The sequence below is a fragment of the Micromys minutus genome, assembly GCF_963924665.1.
Source record: "Micromys minutus genome assembly, chromosome: 8".
Taxonomy (NCBI): domain Eukaryota; kingdom Metazoa; phylum Chordata; class Mammalia; order Rodentia; family Muridae; genus Micromys; species Micromys minutus.
In genome coordinates, this window is record NC_137977.1 from 49,689,866 (window position 1) to 49,709,887 (window position 20,022).

The following is a 20,022-nucleotide window of genomic DNA, read 5'->3' on the forward strand; positions in this document are numbered from 1 at the left end:
ATATTGAGTGGGATGTTAAGAAAGTTCTCTAGAAAATAGTAGTTAGCTCCTATCATACTTCCTTTCCTAAAACTGCTATCACTGCTGTTACACATTATAAAAGACATCTCTCAACAGTGGAGTTAAGAGATTAGAAAGCACTGTATAGAACAAAGGCCTCAGCAATTAAATATCAGAAGTCTTGGGCATCAAGACCTCACTACAGGGCTGGGAAGATGGCTGAGCAGTTAAGAGCACGTGCTACTCTAGCAGAGGACTGTAGCTCTGCTCCCAGCACCATGTTGAGCAGCTCACAGCGACCTGCATCTTCCCTTCCAAGAGACCTGACCTCCTCTGGATTCCTCTGCTTCTGTATCCAAATACACACACACACACACACACACACACACACACACACACAAACACACACACAATATTTACAATAAAAACAGTTTGAGACAGGGTTGGTTTCTTTGTGTAGCTTTGGCAGTGCTGGAACTTCCTCTGAAGACCATGCTGGTTTCACAGAGATCTTCCTACTGGGATTTAAAGTATGAAACACCACCACTGCACTTAAAATAAAATCTAAAAAATAAACAAAAAATGTGTCATTATTGCAGAAAGCAATATATTTCTTTATATGAACACCCACCCACACTTTGTGCTATGGCTAAGGCAGGCTTATCTATAATGGTACCAAAGACTGCCTTCCTAACTCTCAAAGTGCCTTTAGAACACTGTGTAATGATTTTGCCACTGAAAACTGCGGAGATCCAGGGACGCAGGCCAGGTACACGGGAGAGATGGGAACCAATCACTGACAACAAGATGGCAAGAGGAAAGGGAAAGAACTCACCCAATGGAAACCAAGACAACCTGGAAACATCAGAACCCAGCTCTCCTATTACAGCAAACAGCGGAATGCCAAACACTCCAGAAAAAGAAGAATACACTTTTTTCTCAGCACCTCACAGCACCTTCTTCAAAATTGACCATATAATCGATCACAAAACAAGCCTCAATAGATATAAGAAGATTGAAATACTCCCATGCATCCTATCAGATCACCATGGTCTAAGGCTGATCTTTAATAACAACAAACACGACAAAAAGCCCATATACACATGGAAACTAAACAATGCTCTATTAAACGATAGCATGGTCAAAGAAGAAATAAAAAAAGAAATTAAGGATTTTCTAGAATTTAATGAAAATGCAAACACAACATACCCAAACCTATGGGATGCAATGAAAGCAGCACTGAGAGGAAAACTCATAGCTCTGAGTGCTTCCAAAAACAAACTGGAGAGAGCATACACTAGCAAGTTGACAGCACAGTTGAAAACTCTAGAACAAAAGGAAGCAGATACACCCAAGAGAAGTAGACAGCAAGAAATAATCAAACTCAGAGCAGAAATTGACCAAATAGAAACAAAAAGAACCATTTAAAGAATCAACAAAACCAAGAGCTGGTTCTTTGAGAAAATTAACAAGATTGATAAAACCTTAGTCAGACTAACTAGAGGGCAAAGAGAGAGTATCCAAATTAACAAAATCAGAAAACAAAGTGCAGACATAACAACTGAAATTGAGGAAATTCAAGAAATCATCAAATCCTACTACAAAAGCCTATACTCAACAAAGCTGAAAAATCTGGAGGAAATGGATGAATTCCTAGACAGATACCAGATACTAAAGTTAAACCAGGACCAGGTAAAACATTTAAACAATTCCATAACACCTAAAGAAATAGAAGCAGTCATCAAAAGCCTCCCAACCAAAAAAAGCCCAGGTCCAGATGGGTTCAGTGCAGAATTCTATCAGACATTTATTGACGACCTAATACCAATACTCTCCAAACTATTCCACAAAATAGAGTCAGATGGAACACTACCTAACTCATTTTCAAGGCCACAATAACCCTCATTCCTAAGCCACACAAAGACCCTACAAGGAAAGAGAACTTCAGACCAATCTCACTTATGAACATTGATGCAAAAATATTCAACAAAATCCTTGCAAACCGAATCCAAAAACGCATCAAAACGATCATTCACCATGATCAAATAGGCTTCATCCCTGGGATGCAGGGATGGTTTAATATAGGGAAATCCAACAACATAATACACCATATAAACAAACTCAAACAAAAAAAAAAAAAAAAAAAAAAAAAAAAAAAAAAAAAACACACATGGTCATCTCACTAGATGCTGAGAAAGCATTTGACAAAATTCAACACCCCTTCATGTTAAAAGTCTTGGGAAAAACAGGAATCCAAGGCCCATACTTAAACATAATAAAAGCAATATATAGCAAACCAATAGCCAACATCAAACTTAACAGTGAGAAACTTGAAGCAATCCCACTAACATCAGGAACTAGACAAAGCTGCCCACTCTCCTCCTACCTATTCAACATAGTACTAGAAGTCCTGGCCAGAGCAATTAGACAGCAAAAGGAAATCAAAGGGATACAAATTGGAATGGAAGAAGTAAAAACATCACTATTTGCAGATGACATGAAAGTGTACATAAGTGACCCCAAAAATTCCACCAGAGAACTCCTACAGCTGATAAACAAGTTCAGAAAAGTGGCTGGATATAAAATTAACTCAATCAAATCAGTAGCCTTCCTCTACTCAAAGGACAAATATGCATAGAAAGAAATTAGGAAAAAATACTCTTCACAATAGTCACAAACAATATGAAATACCTTGGTGTGACTAACTAAGCAAGTGAAGGACCTGTATGACAAGAACTTCAAATCTCTAAAGAAGAAAATCCAAGATCTCAGAAAATGGAAAGATCTCCCATGCTCATGGATTGAAAGGATCGACATTGTAAAAATGGTCATCTTACCAAAAGCAATCTACAGATTCAATGCAATCCCTATCAAAATTCCAACCCAATTCTTCATAGAGTTGGAAAGAGCAATGTGCAATTACATCTGGAATAACAAAAGACCTAGAATAGCGAAGTCTATCCTCAACACAAAAAAACATCTGTGGGAATCACCATCCCTGACCTCAAGCTATATTACAAGGCAGTTATGTTAAAAAACTGCATGGTACTGGTACAGAGATAGGCACGTGGATCAATGGAATAGAATAGAAGATCCAGAAATGAACACTCACATATATGGTCACTTGATTTTTGACAAAGAAGCTGTAAACATTCAATGGAAAAAGAACAGCCTCTTCAACAAATGGTGTTGGTCCAACTGGCACTCAGCATGCAGAAGAATGAAAATAGACCCTTTCTTATCTCCTTGTACAAAGCTCAAGAGCAAGTGGATCAAAGATCTCCACATTAAACCAGGTACACTGAAACTATTAGATGAGAATTTAGGGAAAACCTTAGAACACATAGGCACAGGAGAAAATTTCCTGAACAGAACACCAATGGCTCATGCTCTAAGGTCAAATATCGACAAATGGAACTTAATGAGATTGCAAAGTTTCTGTAAGGCTAAGGACACTGTCAAGAAAACAAAATGGCAGCCAACAGATTGGGAAAAGATCTTTACCAATCCCACATCTGATAGAGGCCTAATATCTAAGGTATAAAAAGAACTCAAGAAGTTAGACACCAGAGAATCAAACAATCCTATTAAAAAATGGGGTACAGAGCTAAACAAAATGTTCTCAATTGAGGAATATCGAATGGCTGAGAAGCATCTAAGGAAGTGCTCGACATCCTTAGTCATCAGGGAAATGCAAATCAAAACCCTGAGATTCCACCTCACACCAGTCAGAATGGCTAAGATCAAAAACTCAAATGACAGAAGATGCTGGCAAGGTTGTGGAGAAAGAGTAACACAACTTTGGTGGGGTTGTAAACTGGTACAACCACTCTGGAAATCAGTCTGGTGATTCCTCAGAAAATTGGACATAGTACTACCTGAAGACTCAGTTATTCCACTTCTGGGCATATACCCCAGAGACGTTCCAACATACAACAAAGACACATGCACCACAATGTTCATAGCAGCCCTATTTATAATAGCCAGAAGCTGGAAAGAACCCAGATGTCCTTCAGTAGGTGAATGGATACAAAAATTGTGGTATATTTACACAATGGAGTACTACTCAGCTATCAGAAACAATGACTTTATGAAATTCTTAAGAAAATGGATGCATCTAGAGAATATCATCCTGAGTGAGATAACCCAGTCACAAAAGAACAGACATAATATGCAGTCACTGATAATTGTATACTAACCCCAGAAAGCTCTAAACACCCCAGAAACAACTCACAGATTATATGAAGTTCAAGAAAAACAAAGGCCAAAAAACAAAAACAGAAGGAAAATCATTATGCTTAATCTTTACACACCAAGAAAACTTTGACTATTTCTAGGTCACATCTTGTTTTACATGTACTTTATGCTCATTGTAACTAGTAAGATTTTAATGCATACTATCAAACCTTTAAAAAAATCAAGTACTGACAAAAATGTATTCATATACTTTTATGCATAAATGCTTTTAAAATCTGGACATTTATCTCTGTTTTTTAAAATACAGTTGTTTAATTTAAAAAAAAAAAAAAAGGCACTGTGTAACCTGCCATTTGCTCTATTTAACCCAAGGTAGAGGTGACGCTGCAGTTTTGGGATGCAGTTTTGGGAAGGTGTGACTGCCACACAATCTGCCTTCCTGGACACCAAGTCAGCTCACTGGCATCAGGGGAATTCTGGCACATCACCAAACAGTAAGCAAAGTGCTGGTACAGATCATTTCTGGAAATGGAGTTAATAATTTGTAAGACAAAAGAATTAGGACAGAGGGAGGAGATTCTGGTGACCTCACTAACAAGCCAGCAAACAAACCAAATCTATGAATCTGAAGCTGAAACCACATTCGGAAAAGCCTGTTCTTTGCCACAGCCTCACTCTCAGTGTCAGGACACTGCTCTTAATAAGGATGTCTGGGGCTGGGCCGTGGTGGCTCACACCTTTAATCCCAGCATTCGGGAGGCAGAGGCAGGTGGCTCTCTGTAAATTCCAGACCAGCCTCGCCTACAGAGGGAATTCTAGGACTGCCAAGGCTACACAGAGAAACTTTGTCTCAAAAAACAAAGTGGGTTCTAAGAACTAAACTCTACTAAACTAAACTCTGGGCCCTCTTCATAGTCCATACGGCTACCAATTTAACAAAATGAATGTTAATCCTATCCATCTGCATATGTGGGCTGTAGGAACAGGGTCTACAGACACACTGTAAACAAGTGTCTACCAATGAAGCTAAATAAAGTTATAATCAAACAACCACGAGAAACTCTATATAATGTTACAAAACAAAAGTTAATAAAAAAGTCACAAAAGTGACAAATGAGGTAGGTAAGTATTCATGTTTGCATAACGAAGCCGGGAGAGAACAGACAGGCATATACCTGCTCAGATGTGCATGCACTGTTTCAAATAGAACAGGACTTACAGATGGTTAGCTGGTGATGGAACTCGAGGCAACAGGGACATTTGCTTTTTAGTGTAAATATATCATTTGCACTTTAGTTATATACATGAGTTAATTTCTTTATTGCAAAACTTGTTTATTGAAAGGAAATGAGAGAAAAGGAAACAGGAAAATAAGAATGGAAAAGAGAAAAGACATAATCTACCCTCAAGCACAAGAAATGATAACCATTGCTTCCTGAATGTTAACCAGAGGTCAAGGGCCCTGGGAGGAGAGGGCCCAACAGGAGCACTTGCTAACTGGCTCTCCTCCTCAGGGCTCTGCATACCACCCCCTGCTTCCCAACAGAAGACACTAGTGCCGCTCTGACCACAGCCAGAGCCACATAGATGACAAACGCACCCCACACACTGCATTCCACAGAGCATATCTTACTTTTGAATAGGAAGCGTCATGAGGTCTCGGTCCAGGAAGAGTCTCTGAAGGAAGTCTTGAACTTCTCCAAGGGTTTCGGGGCCTCCCATGTTTAACATTAATATGCCGGTTTTTGGCTTCCTACACGAGATAAAACAGTTCATTGCCACCCTTTCATCTGCTCCGGGCAGAAATTACTTCAGCTGATAAGAACCACAGGCCCTATGTTGCCATCACAGGACCATCTCCCCAGAGACACAGAGGGCCTCCATTTCTTCACTGAGACACCGCAAACTCTGACCCTGTCCTCTCAATCCAGCCCTAGGCTAGCATGAACTGGACTCAATTTCTCTATTTTCCTGTCTGTCTTCATTCAGATCCAATTCTTTAGACAGAGACACGGAGTTTTAGAAATCAAAAATTGCCCAGAGGCCAGAGGACCTGGAATTGCTAGTGCTTTGTAAGTACACAGGCTTGCTTTCCAAAGTCTAAGGTTGTTTTGTATGCTAAAATTAAAGTCCAACATTTTACCTTCAACATGATTTAAAGAATTCAGTGTGTAATGCACATACTTAACACAATCTACCACAGAATGAGTTCTGTTACATGGAGAAGTGTTCCCCTTTTACTTCAATGAGTCCATGGCCTGCTCTTTCACCTTTCCCCACCTCTTTGGTCATTTAGGAAATTATTGCAAAGCTAAATAGTTCCTTACTACTCTGTTTGTTTTCCCTTCGCTGTGGAGGACTCTCCTATGGGTGTTTACTAATACACCCTAGCCTCCATATTCTGGCTAGCAATATTATATTGCTAATAACGAGTACACTTATGTGCTAACCTGTTTTGGTTAATTTTTTGTCAACTTGAAAACAAACCAGATCCTTCCAGTTTCTGCCTGCACCCGGAGCTGACCCGATGCCACAGCTCTCTGAACCCAGACTATGCTGGGAGAGAGCTGGTCTCACGGGAGAGCTGACACATCTGAGAACACAGGTGAGCACAGGTGAGCTCACAGTTCTGCTCAAACTCCTGGCCCAAGAGAAAGCCGCCCTGAGGCCTCAGGACACAGGAATCTATGAGCTGTCTGGGACAGGATCTACCGGTTTCTGTCTGTGCCCTGTGCTGACCCTGTGTCACAGCTCTCTGTACCTAAACGCTGCTGAGAGAGAACTGGTTCCCCAGGAGTGCTGACACACAGACTGACACACAGGAGGGTTAAGCCACTGTCACAATCAGCAAGACCACTAACACTAGGAATAAGCAGATGTTGAGGCAAGTCCAAGAACCTAAGCAACAAAAACCAAGGCCACTTGGCATCATCAGAACCCACCACAGCAAGTTCTGGACAACCTAACACCGGAAAAGCAAGATTCTGATTTAAAAATCACAACTCATGATGAGGTTAGAGGACTTTAAGAAGGTCATAAATAACTCCCTTAAAGAAATACAGGACAACAAAATAGGTAAATAGGTAGAAGCCCTTAAAGAGGAAACACAAAAACCACAAAAATCCTTTAGAGAATTACAGGAAAACACAAGCAAAGAGGTATTGAACAAAACCATCCAGGATCTAAAAGTAGAAATAGAAATAATAAAGAAATCACAAAGGGAGACAACCCTAGAGATAGAAAACCTAGGAAAGAGATGAGGAGTCAAACACTCCAGGATCACCAACAATATACAAGAGATAGAAAAGAGAATCTCAGGAGCAGAAGATACAGTAGAAAACACTGGCACAAGAGTCAAAGAAAACGCAGAATGCAAAAAGCTCCTAACCCAAAACATCCAGAAAATCCAGGACACAAAGAGAAAGAAGATCAAACCTGAGGATAATAGGTATAGAAGAGAGTGAAGAATCCCAACTTGAATGGCCAGTAAATATTTTCAACAAAATTATAGAAGAAAACTTCCCTAACCTAAAGAAAGAGATGCCCATAAACATACAAGAAGCCTATGGAACTCTGAATAAATTGCACCAGAAAAGAAATTCCTCATATCAAATAATAGTCAAAACACCAAATGCACAAAACAAAGAAAAATATTAAAATCAGTAAGGGGAAAAGGTCAAGTAACATATAAAGGCAGACCTATCAGAATCACACCAGACTTCTCAACAGAGACTATGAAAGCTAAAAGATCCTGGGAAAATGTCATACAGATCCTAAGAGAACACAAATGCCAACCCAGGCTACTATATCCAGCAAAATTCTCAATTAACATTGATGGAAAAGCCAAGATATTCCATGACAAAACCAAATTTACACAATTTCTTTCCACAAATCCAGCTCTACAAAGAATAATAGATGGAAAACTCAAACACAAGAAGGGAGACTACACCATAGAAAAAGCAAGAAAGTAATCTTTCAACTAACCAAGAAGAAGACAGCCACACAAACATAATTTCACCTCAAACAACAAAAATACTAGGAAACAACAATCATTGGTCCCTAATATCTCTCAACATGGACAGACTCATTTCCCCAATAAAAAGACATAGACTAAAAGACTGGATACATAAAGAGGACCCAATATTTTGCTGCATACAGGAAACACACCTCAGTGAAGGCAAAGGACACTGTCATTAGGACAAAATGGCAACCAACAGAATGGGAAAAGATCTTTGCCAATCCTACATCTGATAGAAGACTAATATTCAATATAAACAAAGAACTCAAGAAATCAGACTCCAGAGAATCAAATGACCCTATTAAAAATGGGGTACAGAGCTAAACAAAGAATTCTCACTTGAGGAATATGGAATGGCTGAGAAGAACCTAAAGAAATGCTCAACATCCCTAATCACCAGGGAAATGCAAATCAAAACAACCCTGAGATTCCACCTCACATCAGTCAGAATGGCTAAGTTCAAAAACTCAGATGACAGTAGATGCTAATGAGGATGTGGAGAAAGAGGAACACTTCTCCACTGTTAGTGGGACTGTAAGCTGGTACAACCACTCTGGAAATCAGTCCGGTGGTTCTTCAGAAAATTGAACATAGTACTACCTGAAGACCCAGCTATACCATTCCTGGGCATATACCCAAAAGATACTCCAAAATAAACAAGGAGACATGCTTCATTATGTTCATAGCAGCCTTATTTATAATAGACAGAAGCTGGAAAGAACACCAGTGTTCTTCAACAGAAGAATAAATACAGAAAATTTGATACATTTATACAATGAAGTGCTACTCCGCTATTAAAAATGACTTCATGAAATTCTTAGGCAAATGGATGGAACTAAAAAATATCACCCTGAGTGAGGTAACCCAGTCACAAAAAAACACACATGGTATGCACTCACTGATAAGTGGATATTAGCTCAAAAGCCTGGATTACACAAGATGCATTCACAGATCATATAAAGCTCAAGATGGATGACCAAGGTGCAGATGCTTCAGTCCTTCTCAGATGGGGGAACAAAACTATACACGGGAGGAAATATGGAGACAAAGCATGAAGCAGAGACTGAAATAAAGGCCATCCAGAGACTGCCCCACCTGGGGATCCAGCCCATATTCAGCCACCAAATCCAGACAATATTACTGATGCCAAGAAATACATGCTGACAGGAGCCTGATATAGTGTCCCCTGAGAAGCTCTGCCAGATCATGACAAATTCAGAGGTGGATGTTCACAGCCAACCACTGAACTGAGAACAGGATCTTCAATGGAGGAGTTAGAGAAAGGATTGAAGGAGCTGAAGGGGTTTGCAACCCCATAAGAGCAACAACACCAACCAACCAGAGCTCCCAGGGACTAAACCACTATCCAAAGAGTACAAATAGATGAGCCCATGGCTCCAGCTGCATATGTAGCAGAGGATGGCCTTGTTGAGCATTAATGGCAAGAGAAACCCTTGGTCCTGCCGAGGCTAGATGCCCAAGTGTAGGAGAATATCAGGGCAGGGAAGCAGGAGGAAGTATGAGGGGGGGGCACCCTTATAAAAGCAGGAGGATAGGGGATGGTATAGGGGGTTTATAGAGGGGAAACCAGGAAAGGACATAACATTTGAAATGTAAATAAAATATATCTAATAAAAGTAAAATGAAAAAAAAAAGAAAGAAAAGAAAAATAAACCAGAGTCACTTGGGAAAAGTAAACATCAACAGGAAAATGGTCTCCCTCACAATGGTCTGTGAGCATGTTAGTCAGACATTTTCTCCAATTGATGTGTGGTAGTGTGACCACTGGACAAGTGGTTCCTGATTACATAAGCAAGGTGAGCAAACCATGGGGAGAAGGCCAGTGAGCATCTTCCTCTGTGGTCTCTGCCTTGGCTGGCCTGTAACCTGCAAACCAAACAAACCCTTTCCTCCTCAGATTGGTTCTGGCTGATACTGTGTTATACCAATAGAAACCAAATCAGTATACTTCCTCACCTCAGCTGTGGCGAGCAAAAATGTCTCCAGGCCTTAGAGAAAGAAGGTCTAATCCTCTTTTTACTAAGAGGATTATACCAGGCAATTACACTTAAGATGTTACAAAACTTTGTGTGTGGATATGTGGCACGTGTTTATGTGCACACGTGTGGGAGCCACACTTATCCATCAGTGCACACATAGACCTGAGGCATAATGTCTTCTGTCTTCCTTTTTTGTTCTCCACTTTATCTCACTGACCTGGAGTTTACCAATTCTGCTAAGCTGGCTGAACAGTGAACCCCTAGGAGCCTCCTGCCCCTGCCCTACTCCCCACACTTGAGATTACAACATGCAAAGCTGTGTCCAGATTTTATGAGGATGTAGGGATTTCCCCCATGTCCATTAGCAGACCCTTAACCCAAAACCATCTCCCTAGCCCCTACAAAACTTTTTTTTTCCACACAAAAATGTTACAACTAGACAAGGCTGCTGAGTTTTCTTGCTATTAAACATGCCAGATGCATCATCACCTGGTAAGACAGTCTCCCCTAATCTTCCTACTGAGACCACCCATCTTTCCCCTGCACCCTCGAAATCTGTGACTCCTAATAAATTAAGTGCCTTTTCCTATGGATTGTTGCCAGTTAACAGATTACTGGTTAAGAAAGCCCAGGCTAAAAGACTTACCTAAGCCACAGAGGGTCTCAAAGTGCAGACGGGATTTAGAACTGGGCTTTCCATCCGTAACACCTGAGCTCAGAACGAGAGTGGCTTTAAAGCGGATGTTACTCTGCCCTGCTCACGTTTTGCAAACCCATGTTGATTTTAAACATGAAAGAGTAGCATATCATTTGAAGACGCCCCAACACATGGAACACTTAATTCAAAACTGTGTTGTGCATGGTGAGTGGTGCATTAGTCTGACTCCACTCTGTTTTGGAGTATAAAGTGCAAAGCTTTAATCAAGGGTCTCTGTCTCTTTTTCCCTCCAGACAGACCACACCTGAGACCAAGGTCTGCCTGGCCATGGCTCTCTTTGTTTGGACATAAAAGTATGCAGAGCGACGACATGTATTTTAAAACTTACTCAGACAAGTTTATGTGTTTTGCATTTGCTGTCTTCTAGGCCTTTGAAACACAAAGCTTTTCCTTTGAACCATAAAATGTGCATAACAGGAACCAAAGCACATCAATTAGCAGTCATTTTATTCTGTGCTATCTAGACAGCACTGATGAAGAACAATAAAGTCTCAGTTCTAAACCTACAATGTATCACTGACCCAAGGATCTATGCTATTTCTAGAATAAAAACAACAAATGCACATGCACAGCCCCCCAACACCCCCACAGAGATGCGCACACAGAGACAGAGACCGAGACAGAGTGAACACGCACGGAACAAAGCTCCACTCTTGTGTTTGTTTTATCCATGGCTGCCTTGACATTGTTCCATCAAAGGTAAAGGACAGCAAAGAAGACTGTGTGGCCTATAAAGTCTAATAAATAAATAACAAGCAAATTCCTTCTAAAAGCCTGTGGACTCTTGATCTAGTACAGAAGCTGGTCTAGCAATGTGGTTTAGCTCAAGCCAAGCACTAAACAACACATGGTCGTCCAAACCCTTGGCATTAGAATGGTCCCTAAGCATACCCCTTACTTTAGCATCTCAAATATTCAAAACTAGCTGTAACTAGTGCCTGGAATGTGGGCTTAGATAAATAAACTGTGACTTACTAAAAATGCTCCTAGACTACTTGATATGGTTGAGACCAACTGTCAACTTGATCATATAGAGAACCACCTAGGAGACACGCCTTTAGTGTGCCTGTAAGTAGACTTTTAGACTGAGATACGTGGAGTGGAAAGATCTACCTTAGCCATGGGCAGTCCATCCCACACACCCAGGAATGAATGAATAGGAGAAAGTGAGTTGAACACTAGCATTCATCTCTCTCTGCTTCCTGAGTGACCAAGTAAAATGTGACCAGCCACACCCTGCCACCCTGATGGACTGAACCCTTAAACTGTAAGCAAGAATAAAACCTTCTTTGTGGGGGACTGGAGAGATGGCTTAGTGGTTAAGAGCACTGACTGCTCTTCCAGAGGTCCTGAGTTCAATTCCCAGCAACCACATGGTGGCTCACAACCATCTATAATGAGATCCAATGCCCTCTTCTGAAGACAGTGACAGTGTACTTATATAACAAATAAATAAATCTTCTTTTAAAAACATGTTTGTTTTCTACCTTACCTAATAACTCCATATTCTAGAAAGACATAGCTAAGGGGAAGAAATTTGAGACCTATTCCTAATTCCATATCCTAAATTAATCTCAGTTTTTTAGCCTTCAATCAATGAGCCCATAACACAATGAAAAATAGCCATCATAAAATGAAAACATTTCGTTTACATGACTGTTGATGGTGGTTTGAATGATGCTCCCATAATCTAGGGCATCTGAATACTTGGTCCCTAACTGGTGGTACTGTTTGGATAGGTTTAGGAGGTCTGGCCTTGCTAGAGGAAGTATGTCACTGAGGTTGGGTTTCCTGGTCTCAAAGACTCACATCATTCCCAGTTTGATCTCTCTCCTTCCTGCTGTGGTTCAAGATGTGAGCTCTCTGATGCTGCTCCAGATGCTATGCTTTTGAAACCCTCTGGAACTAGAAGCCCAGATAAACTCTTCTATAAGGTGTGGTTTATCAGAGCAATATTCTGTACAACTCGAGAATGATGTCTTGTTAGGCAGGAAGATCATGATGTCACTATGACTCAGCTACTTTCCTTCTTAGAGCTCAACCACTTCCCCTGTATTAAATTTGCTCTTCTGTATCATGGAAGAGATGCTTCATGGGCATCTGTGGCTTCTGTTGCTGAAGAAAACCCACACCATGGTTTCTGCTTCCATCCAAAAATACCAAGAGTGAAGTACACTCTCTTTCCTTAATAAACTATAAGCCATGGCATGTTGTTGATAATTATGCTCATGATGTTAAAAGTTAAAAAAATGGTAGAATCTCCTGGAGAAGTTCTTGGTAGGTTAACTGCTTTTTATCCCGTACAAAGTATTTGTTTTATAGGCATAAATATGTTCATACAGAAAGTTCTGGTATACACATAATTGATTTTATATATTGACATATACCAAGGCCACATTCTTACATGACTGAAGAATATCTTTAACTATATGTCCTTTGTTAGTCCTTAAAACCTATTATTTAACAGATGTTAAAAGGAAACCAAGAAAATAACATACCATTGCCAATAAGTATATTAGATGTTCCAAGTACCTCTCCCCCTAGGTTGCTCAAACCCACTCACGTTTGTCATAATAGAAAGGAAAAACAAAGGAAAACTTTATTTGGAACAAAAGTTACCTCCTTTCTGGTTGAGCTTGGGGTTTTGCAGGTTTGGCATGATGCTTTTTCTCCGTAGTGGCTGCTACTGTTGCACCCGACTGGCACCTCCATGGCTGACAGGCCCTTGAACTGCCATGCACCACTGTGACAAAATTAGAGTGCTAGCATGAAACCTGGTTGGAAAGTAATTTCTTTTCAAGAGGTCCTCGGGGCATAATTCCTGGCTTTAAATTTTAAAATAGTGCTATGGCAGAGGTGATTTTCCCAACATCTCTGAAGGCAGGTAAATGCACTGAAGGCCTCTTCCTCCCGTGGGCTGCGGTGTAAATTCCCTTCTCTTGGGTGGCTTGATCTTTTTAGAAGCTACCCACACCTTCTCACCATGCCCTGGCTGCAAATTTGGCTCAGATCTCATCCCTAGAACCTCTGTACACTCAGAATAATTCCAACTGTGGGACAGGGCTTAGAGGAGAGGTAAGGGGCACCGTGGGTAGGAGCTGGGCCAGTTCCCAACTAACTGTGAATCCCATTTCTGTCTTCAAGCCTTCTGAATAAAGTATCCATGATGGGAACCTCAGAATTGCTCTATGTTCTGACAATGAGAAGGGGGAACACTCTCTTCTCAATAAATGCACCATGAGGTATAGAGTTCCCAGTATTCTACATGATAGACCTGACTCCTTTATCCAAATTCCAGAATCTCTATAGGCTTCTTCCCCACATCTATCCTCTGGAGGGCAGATGTTACCATCCATATAAGCAGTGTGTACCATTCAGGTAGCCAAGGGGTATTAGGAAAGAGTTGGCACTAGGAAGAGAGGCAAGAAAGCTCACAGGTCAACATTCTCAAGGCCCCTCCTCTGCAGGGGTTTAGGAGGGTTCAAGCAAGACTGCTTTCAGGCTATAAAGGTCTATTGGATAAGGCTGAGGGACAGGATTCAAGAAGAAAACCAAGAGAAGTGATTTGTGGCATATGTCACATGACAGGGCTAGTATAATATAATACTTTCATTTGGAAGCTTCTAGAGAATAGTAGCCAAACCTGTTCCAACTCCTTTAAATCACCCAAATGGAACAAAACAGGGGAAACTGGAATTTCCAGCTCACCTAGATTTCTTTATATACAGATGGTGGTACATGCCTGTGACCGAAGCATCAGCAAGCTGAGGCAGGGGGATCTTTAATTTGAGACCAGCCAGGGTTTGAGCTGGACTCTGCCTCAAAACCAATAAAGAAAACTAGCTCATGCACACTCCCAGCAGAGCCCACTCTGAGCTCCTGCCGGGGATGACTTACTAAATCAAGGCAGAGTAGAAACACTGCTGTAAAGAAGTACAATTCCACTCAAACGAAGTCTCAAACAACACGAATCCCCTTGTGTTAGACAAGTTTGAATGTGAACTACATAATGCGATCTAACCAGGTATTCAATCATGCACAATGTTTCCAAGTCCCTACTCAAATGAGAATCCTTCAGAGTCTCCGGGCTATGATAATAGAATTCTGACTGATGGTCATACATGAATTTCTTTCTGTGGACCTAACAAAAGGAGCAGCAGGGGTTTGGGGGTGGGGTGGGACATTCCCAGCTAGGACATTAGGGTTTCCTAGTACAGCTTCTAAACTTCCCAACTATTACCATGCCTTTGCTTACAAAACTCTGTGGCTGACCAAATTTGGGTACTGATAAGGAATCCTTCCTCCTGTGACTTAGGATTACCACACCCTCAAGAACATCTCTAAAGCATCCCTCCCCAACTTCTGGGCTATCACAGATATAGAAGGTACCAGGAGCAGGTGGTCAGAGGAGATAGCAGAAGAGGTGTGTCATGTGCTTGTATAAAAGTATCGCAGAAAAACACATACAAATTGTACAAATACTCATTAAATTGTAATATACTCATTAAAATAATAGGATCCTACACTACCTTAGAAGCTGGAACTGCAGGAGGAAGGGGACTTGCTTCCCAGATTTGGCCCGTTATTCTGATCTTGTTCCAAAGGACCAGCACTGCTCTGTAAATCCATGTTAGGAGAACTTTCAAAACCAATGTAATTACTGAACCGTTTAAAAATTAAAATATGGGCTGGAGAGGTGGCTCAGCAGTTAAGGGCACTGACTGGTCTTCCAGAGGTCCTGAGTTCAATTCCCAGCAACCACATGATGGCTCACAAACTTGTGTAATGGGATCCGATGCCCTCTTCTGGTGTGTCTGAAGAGAGCGGCAGTGTACTCACATACATGAAATAAATAAATCATTAAAAATAAATAGAGTATATCAGGAGTAGAGAGCTCAGGTGTTAAGAGTACCTGCTGCTCTTGCAGAGGACCTGAGTTCAGCTCCCAGCATCTGGTAGCTTACAAACACCTGTACCCCAGTTCCAGATCCCACACCTAGGGTAGCTGCCTTCACATGAACAAATCTCCACATACCCTATTGATGACAGTCTGCTTTTATGTATACGGCATACAGGAAGCAGAAGGCATTGTGGATGAGTATATGTAGCTTAATCATTAAAAAAAGAAAAAGAAAGCCGGAGAGTTGGTTCAGCAGCTGACAGCGCTTGATGCTCTTGCACAGGACCCAATTTTGGTTCCTAGCACCCATACTGAATAGCCCACAAAGACCTGTATTCCAGGCACCAAGGGGATCTGACCCGTCCGGCCTCTGTAAGATCTGCAGTCATACGCATAGACTTACACACAGACACACAGTTCAAGATAAAAACAAGCCTTAAGTGGATGGAAATGAGCATAATAAAACCTCGAGTACATAATGAACTACAATTTTGTATATTCCAAAACATACAGAGTAAAATAAAAAGTGACTACGTGAAAGAGAGTATTAGAAATGTACACAGATCTACAGAGTCCTTGACTAAGAAAACACAGAACTCTGTGTGTGTGTGTGTGTCAGACATAACACACTGGAGGAAGCATTTTAATTCTAAATGATAAAAAAATTATAGAACATAAAACTGTTTTTTTTCCCAGTCTTGTTTCCAGAATTCAGTTGCAGAATATACTCAAATGTTCTCTTAGCTAATATTTATCTCTTCCTGTCAACCAAAAAGATAAAAGTACTATACGGTAACCTTAAATATTGGAGTGTGCACAGTTAACACAGAAATTCACAACTAGTTAACCAAAGCGTTCCACGACAATGGTCCGATGGTGGTTGTCATGCGCACTGCCCAGAAAAGCCCTCTGGGCACACGGCAGAAGAGGGAGCAGAAAGACTGTGGAGGGCCACGGGAAACACTGTCTGTTAGACATAACAAGACAGTTGCACCATGACCTCACTGCAGCTGTGCCTGCCGCACAAGACCTGCATAAGATCAAGCCACCTAGCGTTCCATCGTGATGTGGTGAGGGTCTCCTGAGCACCCCCAACCCTGGCTAAGGGGCTACGATCAATTGATGGCTTCTGGACAAGGGAAAGTCAGGCTCTTTTTAACGGTGTGGCTCCCTTAAGTTCTCTCTTCTCTAGTGGGTGGTTCCATACCCATGGATGTAGGAATAGCATAAACTGGATTTACTGGTAAAGAGAGCGAAAGAGAGAAAGGGTAAAAAGGAAGGAGGGAGGAGAGGGAGAGGGACTATGGGAGGGGTGGGGAAATAGGTATGAATCTTGAAGGAAGAAGAAAGAATTGAGGGTATGACCAAAATACATTGTATGCATATATAAAATTATCAAGGAATTAAAAATATGTTTAAAAGCACTAGGGCCTGTAACACAGTTGGAATTGAGCTATACTGTGGTTTTTGGCCCTTTCATGTAGTTACTTCTGACTTGCACAGAAAATAATTTCATTTTTCATACTGTTTCATGACCTCCAATCTCAGGTCTACTGGGCTTTATTTGCCACTGGAAAGGATGGTGAAAGAAAAGATTAATTCGGTACTTCCTTGACTGGCACTGTCCCTATCTTAAATACCCTTTGCTTCCCAGTGTCCTCAGGACATCTTTGTACTCTATTAGTCTTGTAACAAAGGCACCAGCAATAATGTGTGGATATTCAGAGTAGGTTTTCTCCACCTGAAAGAGATGCCAAATTGGCATATTAGGAGACTCCTTTGAAATAAGTCGGGTCTAGTCACCATTATTAATTAAGCGGGTTCCTTTGTGGCAGTCTTTTAGATACATCATTAACTGAGGGGCTCTGTGCTGTGTACTTCACCTGCATTCCAATCTTCATAGCAAGTAAGTTGGGACCCTGGCTCAAAATGTCCTTGTTCAATTCTGTCCCAACCAGATGTATTCCACCCAGGGTCCCAGCTCATCTAGCGGGTACATCCTACATTCACTAAATGTACCAGCAACACTTGAGGTCTCGTTTGTTCTCCAAATATCCCACAAAAACAAAAACAAACAAACAAAAAGATCTCTAGGCATCCCCACGGTGGGTCCTGCTACCCAGAAGTCGTGACATTGGCTTGGGCAGAGCAGCAGTGGGGACTGAGATCGCCATCAGCAGTGAGCGAACTGCAAAGGCAGATGCCAACAGTGATGGAGACAAGGACGCCTGCGTCACGGTTCAGGTGTTAGGTCCTTCCAGTAATCACTAAATCTGCTACTGCTCGAGCCCCCCAGCAGACCCTTGCGACTTGAACCCGCGGCCTCCCGGACGCTCCTCACGTTCGCAAACACAGACGCAACCCAACTTACGCGGCTCGCGGAGCAGAGCGCCCGCAGCCCGCAGGGCCGCAGCCATGTTGGCACCGGCCGAAAGCATTTCCGGGACAGCCAGGGATCCTCTGCTCCGGCAAGGCCGGGGAACGCCGACCTAGCAGCGCTGCGTACCAGCGCCCCAACGCCGTTTCTCCGCGCCCAGCGCACTCGCCGGCAGGGGCGGGGCCTCTTTTGGCCCCGCCCTCTGAGGCGTGACGGGAGGGCGGGGCTTGCAGTCCGGGGCAGCCAGAAGCCTTCCCGGCTGGAAACTAGCAGGCCGGGATAAAGCTTGGAGACGGGCTTCTGCCACCACGGGTCAGCACACCTGAATCCCGCTAGGTCTGCGACGCTGGAGGACCTTCCGGTCGGTTCGGCCAACCTGGTCGAAGCTGGAATGACAGCCACGACTCAGCAAAAGACTTTCTAGATGTTTCCATAACTGTCCTTAGATGTATTCATGCTTTTGCCTCCTTTCTCCAATTTGGTTGCTTTGCTGGGGCACCACACATTGCAAACCCTTTCTCCTTACCTCCAGAGCAGAAAGATGGTGGTGGTGGGTGGGTGGGTAGGGTTTCTGGATTTTGGTAAGCGTGTGTGTGTGTGTGTGTGTGTGTGTGTGTGTGTATGTGTGTGTGTGTGTGTAGGCTATAGCTCCATTCTTTGATTCTTTGGCAGCACCCCTCTTTCTGTAGCAGAGTTTGACACAAAGAAGCCAACCTAACAATGCTGGTTAGGAAGGCAGATGCAGACAGGACAGGAAGACAGCCTGCATATCTTGTAGGCCACACATTTTTAGGTTGAGGGTTTTGTGAGTAAGTTGCTATCCTTATCCCTCCACTGGGAGTCCCTCCTGGGCTAGAGGAAGTGGCCACTTCCAGATCCATAGCCCTCATCACTGCTAGTCTCAGCTTGAGTCACCCATAGAGCAGAGAAGAGGGAATGGCCAATGGGCCAAATTGAGACCCATCCCATGGGCAAGAACCAATCCCTGACACTGTTAATGATACTCAATTATTCCTGCAGACAGGAGCCCAGCATAACTGTCCTCTGAGAGGCTCCTCCCAATGCTGACCAAAACAGATGCAGAGAGCCACAGCCAAGCTTTAGATGGAGCTCAGGGAATCTTGTGGAAGAGCTGGGGGAAGGATTTGAGGGTCCCGAAGAGGACAGGGGCTCCACAGGAAGACCAACAGAGTTAACCAGCCTGGACCCTTGGGAGCTCACAGAGACTGAACCACCAACCATAGAGTGAGCCTGGGCTGGACCTAGTCTTCCCCCGACCCACCCTACACACATATAGCAAATGTGCAGCTTGGTCTTCATGGAGGTTCCCCAACAACAGGAGAGGGGCCGTCCCCGAATTCGTTGCCTACCTGTTTCCCTAACTGGTCTGTCTTACCTGGCCTCAGTGAGAGAGGATGTGTCTAGTTTGGGGGGTGGGGCTCCCCTTCACAGAGGAGAAGAGGGGGATGGGGAGAAACTGTGAGGGGGGAGGACTCAGATGGGGGGGTGATGTTGGGATGTAAAGTGTCTAAATGAGAGGATATTTTTTAGAGGCTGTGGAGAGACTTAGCAGAAAAGAACGACAGTGTTTGGAAAGACTCAGTGCTCTAGGAAGAGAGAAGAACCATAGGGTAAGACTCACAGAAGTCCTCATGGGGGCTTGGGAAAGGATGGGAGAGAAGGCAGGAGGGAGAAAAGGAGGAAGGAAGGTGGGCAAGTAAGTTAGCTGAGGAAAGATGGAGTCCAGATCAACCTGAACATTAGCTTTCTAAGTACCTAAAATCTGAGCTCTTGGCATTATTGGTTTACTGT

The 20,022-nt window shown here is 42.5% G+C and overlaps 1 protein-coding gene across 2 annotated transcripts in view; it reads right to left on the reverse strand.

Annotated features, from left to right (window-relative positions):
- Window positions 1-18,356, reverse strand: part of FECH (ferrochelatase) — a 36,273-nt gene extending 17,917 nt beyond the window's left edge. Inside the window, exons 1-3 of one of the 2 annotated variants that reach the window (XM_080919700.1) lie at window positions 18,205-18,356; window positions 13,553-13,676; window positions 5,831-5,950 (exon numbers count right to left, since the gene is read on the reverse strand). In XM_080919700.1, coding sequence (XP_080775826.1) covers window positions 5,831-5,950; window positions 13,553-13,676; window positions 18,205-18,271 — 311 coding nt within the window. In that variant the 5' untranslated portion in view covers window positions 18,272-18,356. Of the gene's footprint in view, window positions 1-5,830; window positions 5,951-10,861; window positions 10,896-13,552; window positions 13,677-18,204 lie in introns of those variants that run through there. The other variant, XM_080919701.1, reaches the window with a different exon arrangement.
- Window positions 18,357-20,022: the final 1,666 nt, after the last annotated feature.